The sequence below is a fragment of the Chinchilla lanigera genome, unplaced genomic scaffold (genome assembly GCF_000276665.1).
Source record: "Chinchilla lanigera isolate Chin_1 unplaced genomic scaffold, ChiLan1.0 scaffold00007, whole genome shotgun sequence".
Classification (NCBI taxonomy): Eukaryota; Metazoa; Chordata; class Mammalia; order Rodentia; family Chinchillidae; genus Chinchilla; species Chinchilla lanigera.
Window position 1 is genome coordinate 31122553 of NW_004955408.1, and position 8658 is coordinate 31131210.

The window sequence follows — 8658 nt, forward strand, 5'->3', positions numbered from 1 at the left end:
TGCTTGGGCACGTGGAGAGGCTCTCTGGCCCCTGTCTCTCTTGACTGCTTTTTCGGGACTGTCTTAAAACTTCTCCCCTTCCCACTGGGGCATCCTCAGCCCTAGTCTGGGTGGATGTCAGAGAATTCAGCTCCTATTTCCTTTGTGGGCTAAAACCCAGGCATTTAGACAGGGTCTCTGAGCCACAGATCACCAGGAATCCACTGTTGCCGAGGACAGCTCTGGACTCCGCCTGGCCGAGGGGGCAGCCCATCCTGAGCTTGTCTTCTAGCAGCCCCATGCCTGAGCCTCTGTGGGTTCTTCCATTTTCCATGGCAGTGGCCATCCTAGGCGCTGCTGGGCTCTCCTGGGCAGTATAGATCCTGGACATGGGGCTACTGAGCCAGCTTTGTGTGTGGAGCCTCTCTTGCTGGCCACAGCCCTGCCTCCCTCTTAGAACCTCTCTGCCACCTTCCCAGCATCCCCTCCTGCTCTCCAGGTGGCCCAGGACACAGGATCTTTTAGGACACAGGCTCTTTTGCTACTTGGGCCAGGTAGAACCCATGGGAAGGTGGGACACCTTATAGAAGTTTACATTTCAAGAGAAGAAGCTGCAGGGCACATTTAAGAGCCCAGAGGTGGAGCCCTAAGCCTGCACTTCACTTTTGAACAGGCAGGTCTCCCTGTAGCTTCCAGGGGACTACAGTGCCTGTGCTCCTACTCCTAGAAGCCACTTCTATGCAGCCCCAGCCCTCAAACTGTGGGCTCTGTTGTCCAGGGGAAAACATGGCATGGGGGTCTCCCAAGAATGCTCAGCTCAGACTCCACTCACAGGGGCTTGCTCAGACTAGATAGGGCTGTGGAGGCTGACTGAGGGATTCTCTGGGGCCCATCAGTTCTGTTTTTCTCTTCCTCTCCCTTACCCTAGCATTTCTAAGTAAGGGTAGCAATGGGCAAAGCTACTCCATGAACAGGTGAAGGCGTAATTTTCATGAGAAAACTTGGTACCTTGTGTTTTCTTTCAGGCTTCCCAGAGATCCGTGAGACTAGGTAAGTCTGGTCTGGGTTGGCAGTCCCTGCAGTCCTGTTTGAGCTGCACCCACCTCCCCAGCAGACCCAAGCCTACCATCTGCTGTATATCGAAGGTCATGGTACAATAAAACAAGCCTGGCCTTTGGGCTCAGACCACTGGGGTGAAGTGGGGTCAAACATAGAGAATGCAGTTTCTTTCTCTGTACAGTGAAGATAGTAAGAGTCATAGCCTTTTTTGGGCTGCTCTGAGTTTTAGCACTGGGAGCATGGAAATGCTGCATAGGACTTGGCAGGAGCCCTGGGTAAGGATGTGGGTCCCAACTGATAGATGGAGAAAGTCCCAGAGCAGCAGTTGTTGAGTAAGAGGTGAAGCTTCACAAACCAAAAAGCAGGCAAGCACGGCAAAAGGAGGCATTTAGTCCCCATTCTCAAGACTGACAGTGTCTCTGACCGACGTGGAAAAGGCTGCATCTTGTTCACCCCTCACCCTCTCTTTTTCAGCCCCTGTCTACCAGAGGTTATTAGAGAGGATGAAGCATTAGCACCAAGGACCACAGGAGGAAAGCACCTCAGCAACTTCCTACCAGTTTCTCTCCGTTTGCCAAAGAGACTATTGGAATGTGCTTGAGACAAATGGTCACACTTCAGTGTATACGGGCTGCACCATAATGAGATCTGAGCCTCAGTTGGGTGGGGGGATGGGAGAGAGAGATGTGCTTTTTATTTTTTTGTTCTCCCTAAACCTGGCTGTTAACCCACTGCATGCAGAGATCTGGATGTCATTACCTGATGTTCACTTCCAGAAAGGACCTATCCCGAACCTGGAATTTCCTGCTTATGTGAGTGCCTGGAAGAAGGAGCTGCAGTATCGTGGAGCTCACGGAACATGAATCAAGTAATCCAGCATTCTGGGAAGTCCTGGCATGGTTTTGTAGAGCTCCTGCACAGCTGGAAAAATGGCATCATTATAAGCTATGAATTGAACAGTTGCTGTCAACTGTCTTGCATCTGTGCGTGGCTTGGACCCTTCTGTGTGGCCCTGTCTAGGTAGCAAAGAGAGTATGTAGAGCATGTAGAGCCCAGATTTCCTGAATACGATGGAGTCATGGTGTGTTTGTAATAATAAAACCAAAGAGATGTTGCTGGTATGGATGAGATCGTGTGCTGGCCTGAGGGTCGGGGGTGGATTCTGCTCCTGAGAGGCTGCCATGGTCCCTCACACTCAACTCCAGCTGGAGAAGCTCAGCAAGGGGCTGTGGAGGAAGGTATTCAAGATCTGACAGCCGCTAGCCCTCAAATCCCCAGATATCCCATAGGGGTTAGAGCCCAAGCTTTTGGTGAACTCCCTCTTTCTTTTCTTTCTTTTTTTTTTTTTCTTTTTGAGATAAGAGTCTTGCTATGCAGTTCAGACTGGCTTTGAACTCACTATGTACCCCAGACTGGCCTCAGACTTGCAGCAATCCTCTTGTCTGAGCCTCCCAAGTGCTGGGATTATAGGCATGGGAGCAAGGCATTATCACCTTGCTCCGCTAAACTCATTTTCATTTCAGCCTCCATATTGCTAAGTTTTCGGGTCTTCAGTGATCTCTACCCCTGACACTTTATTCCTTTATTCCTGAAGAAGCTGCAGGGCACATTCAGGAGCCCAGAGGTGGAGCCCTAAGCCCGCACTTCATTTTTGAACAGGTAGGTCTCCCCATAGCTTCCAGGGGACTACAGTGCCTGTGCTCCTACAGTGCCTGTTATCACTCCAGAGTATCTTCCTCCAGCATGATGACTCCCTCAGCCCAGCACAGTGTTGAACACTTGACTCCTCAGCCCAGCACAGTCTCATCACACAGATGAGGAGATATAAGCTCAGGAAAAGGAGCTGCCTCCCCAGTCTGCTGGCTTCTAGACACCATTATGTGACAAAGGAGCAAGTCCAGACTTCCTGGGTGCTACCCTCAAGGTTAGCCCATGTTCAGATCCCTGCCCTGATTGAATCTCAGCTGTCTAGACCATGCTCAGCACTCTGAAAGGCAGAGTTGTGGTGGCATTGCTCCTACCTATGTGACTGGGTAGTCATTTAACCTCTCAGGGCCTCCTCTTCTGTACCAGGAAAATGACTGTCCCATCTGCTTTCTTTCCAAATCATCAACTCACCTCATGAAATGAGATGATCCTACAGAATGCAGGACATAACATCAGATGTCCTTAATGTTACCATTCTGTCTGGAATGTTTAGAATCTGGGTAGCTATGAGCTTTGGCATGTGACTTTCACAAAGATAGCTCACTTTCCTGGAGGATGGCATGGTCCCGCCAGCTATACCCCAGTCTGCCAAGGCTGATTCACTCTGCTACAGGGACCCAGGGACCTGATGATGTCTACAGCAGTATAATGCCACCAAGTGCATACTACTGGGACTAGAGTGGGGGGAAAAGGTAAGAGTTCTTTCCTTATATAGCTTCAAGTTGAAGGAAGGACAGACATAACATCACTAAAATCATGAAAATCACTCATCCAGTCATTCCACAAATATTTGTTAGTGGCCACCTATGTGCCCCCCCACCATGTTAGGCCCTGGGAAACAGACATACCCTTGTTCTCAAGAAGTTCCCCTATGGATGGGGAAAAGATTCATTAATCAGCTAAGTTAGGGCTGTACACATAGGGGACTCTGCCGCACAGCACTGCAGATCGGTGAGAGATGAGGCAAGAATCTGGGGAAAAGGAGGCCAGAGGAAGGAATATCCAGGGGCAGCCTGCAGCAGAGGTTGAGGGAGATGGAAGCGCTAAGTGGAGGGGAAGGTCAGCTAAGGGGAGTCAGGGAAGAGGTGTCCCGAGAGGTGAGGCTCAGCCCAGAGTGTGCACCCAGGCCCTCTGTCTCCCCACAGCTCTTCCCTGCTCCTCCCACTGTCAGCAGTCAGAGGGCTTGGGCTGCCCTGACGGCCTTGCTCACTCTAGGATCCTCTAGCTAGGCTTCAATTTGAGCACCCACACATACACACTTGGAGTTTACTCCGGCAATATCCTATCCAAAGAGATGACTGACATAACTTTTACAGGTGCTGAAATTAAAATAGAAATTGCCACATGATCCCTTTAAAATGTCAAACCCTAAAATGCATGTTTAATGTCCTTCCCGTGTCTCCTCTCCATTTCCCCCACCACCCCACCCAGTGCCCTAGCCCAGCCCTTCCAGTAAGGGGGCCTCTGAGTTACTGTCCTGGGGAGTCCTGAGGCTGACAACCACTTGCAGCCTTCCCCTTTAGCCAAAGAGGGTCCAGTTCCTTTTCCTGGGTCCTAAACAGGGCCTGCCCCCACCCCCACCCCACCCTGCCCCCCTCACTGACACCACACACACACACACACACACAGTTTCTCATGCGGACCCAGGCTAAGCATTAATCAAGTGCTGCCATCTGGAGGAGGAACTTTAGGGCTGAGGGCCCAGACACGGGGTTTCCCTGGCGAATGTGATGGAAGGGAGAGTCACCCACGGAATCCAAGGCCAGAGTCCAGCCCAACCAAGCAGGGCAAGGTTGCCAAGGCCTCCCCTGAGCGCTGACTGCTGAACCCTCATCAGAGAAAAAGGAGAGGATGAAGGGAACAAGGCCCTATTTCTTCTTTTCTCTCTTTGCTGTCCTTCAGGGGTTGCAGGGCCTTCCGGGATGTAGGACTGCAAAGATCTTCAGTATCAGGGCACAGAGCTCTCTCTAGGATGGGTATGCTTCTCCTTCTCCCTACTTTCAGGGGAAAGGACTGCCTCACTGGCCAATCAGGAGGCCAGGTCGGCCGAGCACCAGAGCAGACCCTCTCCAGTGAGCTGTGCACCTACCTGCATTGTCTTTGCTGTTCCTTCCAGCAAGGCTGCAGACTAGGAAAGTATTGTGAGAATTTTCATTCTACTGCTGGGGAGTTGGGAGCTCAGTGGGGTGAGTGGCCAGGTCACAGAAAGAGAAGAGGCTGAAACATAGACCTGGCCCATGTGACTCCAGAGCCCTTACTCCTAATCCCTCACCCTCTTCTGCCCACCTGCACCAGGGTCCATTGAAAGTGGTCCAGGAAACCCTGAGCAAACTGGACATGATGGCCAGGGGGCACAAAGGGCTCAGAACCCACCCTTCTGAGAGACTCATCTCTGCTGGCACAACCTAGATGACTTGTTAGTACGCTGCTGTGGCACTGGGATGGGGGACCATCCACAGCCATGGGTGCCTCAGTCACACACATATGTCAGGGAAGAAAAGAGAGGAAAACACCATAGGTGGAGCCATAATTCAACATTACGTTTTTGAGGAGCTGCCTGGAATATTATGCTCAGAACTCTAAAGCCAGGAGAGAAGGCCATGGAATGAGGATGGGCTGGATGCCCTAGGAGGCTAGAGAAGTCAAATGGGGCCATGTCTGGCCATCGCTGGCCACCAAGGAAAGAAACATATCCCTTTCAGGGATCCAGAGCCCCCCCACATACACGCATGCACACATGCACACATGTACATACCTACATTCTCTCTCTGTCTCACACACACACACACACACACACACACACCCCTACCTCCACTGCCCTAAGAGACTTAATCAAGCATAGACAACTAGTACTTACATCCTCTGTGGGACTTGGGGAGACAGCAGCCACCGAAGCAAGGTTGCTCCATAGGAAGCTTCCAGCTCTGGCCTCAGGCCTGTCAGGGGCAGGCTTCCAGACCCGTCTAACCACAGCCGGCTGAGTAGTCCCTGCTTTCAGGAACTACATTCAGGAACTGGTAGCACTGATACTCAAGGCTTACCCTGAACCCTGGCTGCTGAGCCATCATCAAGGAAGAAGAAGAAGCAAGTGAGGGGAACAAGGCCCTGTTTTTTCTCTTTTCTCTTTGCTGTCCTTCAGGGATTGCAGGGTCTTTGGTGATATAGGACTGCAAAGATCCTCAGCATCAGGGCACAGAACTCTGTCTAGGGTGGGTGTGCTCCTCCTTCTCCCCACTTGCAGGGCAAAGGACTGCCTCACTGGCCAATCAGGAGGCCAGCTTGGCAACACACCAGAGAAGTCCCTCTCCAGTGAGCTGTGCACCTGCCTGCATTGTCTTTGCTGCTCCTGCCAGCAAGGCTGCAGACTAGGAAAGTACTATGAGAATTTTCATTCTCCTGCTGGGAAAATGGGAGCTTAGAGGGGTGAGCTGCCAGGTCACAGAATAAGAGGCTCAAACACAGACCTGACCCGTGTGACTGAAGGTCCAGAGGAATTTATGCTGAGGCCTAAACGATGAGAAGGCTGGGCAAGAGAATCTTAACCCGAAGGCAAATGAATGAATTGTGTGCAGCGAGGGGGAGAGTAGAGGAAATTCCCCAGGTGAGCTGACAGGAATTAGACCATGCTGGACCTTGTAAGCTGTGTTAGGCATTTTAGACATTATTCTAAGGATGAGGTGATGCCACTAGAGCATTCCAGTTGGGGAGGAGGGTGGGGAGGTACCATGATCACATTTTTGTTATTCTGCTAAAATATAGTTTATCATTTAATGGAATTTTAAGTGAACAGTGCAGTGATACTATGTACATTTCACATCGTTGTGAAACTTCTTTTCGGCCTCCTCTGCTAAGGTATGAGTTGCTCGGAAGGAGATGAGGTTCTGCCTAGCGTTCAGCACAGAATGGGGCACACAGGAAGTATTTAAGTCACTAACCCAAAGCTTGGTTCCCAGAAAACAGGCTGACCTTTCCCTCAGCAAGGTGGGCTCAGGCCCCTACGTCTGCCTGACAAAGGAAGAGGCCCCCCTCAGGCTCTTGGGGTGTCCTTCTGGAGGGGAGAATAGCTGAGTGTGTGAAAAAAGACAAACAGCTTCACCATCACTTGGCAGAAAGGGTCCCTTCCTCTTCAGTCGGCAACTCCACCCTGTAACTCTTCTGAGAAGGAAGTTTCGTGTTTCGAGTTTTTTCTGTTCCCAGATCCTCTTCCCCCGGTTCTACTAGCAGGAGGAAGCTCTGAGATTTGGGAGTAGCACAGACAGAGGGAAAGACTTCCGATTAAATGTCCTCATTTGAGCGGAAATGAGTTTTTGAGGGAACAGATGGAGCATTACTCTTTTGCCCGGCAATGGAACCGGTGGATCCCTATGGTTTCTTGGCAATAGCCATAAATAGTTTAAGTTCAAGGAAGTCGTTTGCATGCAGGGACATTTCCCTGGTGACAGCTCTGCTGGGCTCCTCACTGGAGGGTGGAGACAAAGGCCTGCTGGGGGCGCTGTTTCCTGCTAGCTTCAGAGCAGAGAAGGCTTAGTAATCCCCTGCGGTAGAGGGTGGGGGGATTAGGACCCCTGGGTTTTCGGTTCCTCAGCCACGCAGGGGCGACTACTCAGAACTTGTTGGAGAGCAGGAAGAACGGAGTCTCTGAATCCCAGGCCCATAATGAGAAGAATGGCTTGCATTCGGATACAGTGTGTACAGTCTAGAGCACGAGTCCTATTCCTTCGGCCTAGAGACTCCTGACAGATGCGGAGGACCCTCCCCTAGGGAAAACGAAGAGATGTTTGCAGCACACACAACTTTGATGACTCTTGCCCTACAGTTCCTCCTCTAAGTACATTTGAGATTGACTTGAATTTTGTAGCATCTCATGCTTCTGAGTGTGGCAAGCAAGTCCTCCACCCCTAAGGCGTCTGTCCCTCTTAGACCTTGAGCACAGGAGGCTCTTAGCCATACGTATAGATCCAGCGGGCTGTCAAGCCACAGCCCTATTTCTTTGCCTGTATCAGGGGATATATAGAAGCTGTTCCTCTATAGCAGGACAGTGAGACGGAAACAAAGGAAAAAAGCAATAACCAGTTTGAAGTGGAGAAGCCCTCAGAGCTCAGTGCAGCCACCTTAGCAAGGGTACACTACAGACCTTGTAATGTCAGCAACGTGCACTCCCTTCGTGAACAATGGAGAATTCTTCCAACAGTGGAAAATGCGCACTGGTGGGGTATCCTGGACACCTAAGTAAAACACTCCTAAGCACTTAAGTAATACAGGATCATTTTATTTGTATTTTATCATTTGTACATTTAAGATAGGAAGTAAATCTTGAAGGCACTTATCAATAGCCAATACCTTATCATGGAGATCATGAAATCTATTCTAGTGAATGATTTAAAAAATGAAAGCCTTTGTCATCTTTCTGACTAGATTTTTTTAGTGTTAGAAAAAATCATATTTATGAACTTAAGTTTTATTTCCTAATGTGTCTATATTTTCTTTTTAACTAACTTTTTATCTAATTTGATTCACTCTATAATGGAAATTCCAGGTCTTAATGAATTACTTTCCTCTTCAAATTGTTATCTTCCCATCAGAGATTCATCAATTACTTCCGCATCTGCTGCTATATTTTATTCCTATTCATATCACCTGTCTCTGGGACACATTTTTTGTCCCTTTGATCTAAATAGCTGTGCTTACATCTGTAGCACACCACTTAAATAGGTGTTAATTTAGTACCTTTTAACATCTTATACAGTTAGATCTCCTTGCTTTTGAAGGTAATTTTTTTTCTTTTTACGAAATTAACACTTTCTCATTGTAAAAGTTTTAGAAAATTTAGAACAGCAGAAAGAAAAACTAAAACATAGAATTCTGCCAGTGCACATGCTGTCAAATTACTTTAGCAGATCTTTCCAGCTTTTT

The 8658-nt window shown here is 49.3% G+C and overlaps 1 protein-coding gene across 1 annotated transcript in view; it reads left to right on the forward strand.

Annotated features, from left to right (window-relative positions):
* Tgfbi (transforming growth factor, beta-induced, 68kDa) overlaps nt 1-2163 on the forward strand; it is a 31266-nt gene extending 29103 nt beyond the window's left edge. Inside the window, exons 16-17 of the mRNA XM_005376495.2 lie at nt 1005-1029; nt 1513-2163. Coding sequence (XP_005376552.1) covers nt 1005-1029; nt 1513-1553 — 66 coding nt within the window. The 3' untranslated portion in view covers nt 1554-2163. The remainder of the gene's footprint in view (nt 1-1004; nt 1030-1512) is intronic.
* The last annotated feature ends 6495 nt before the right edge of the window (nt 2164-8658 follow it).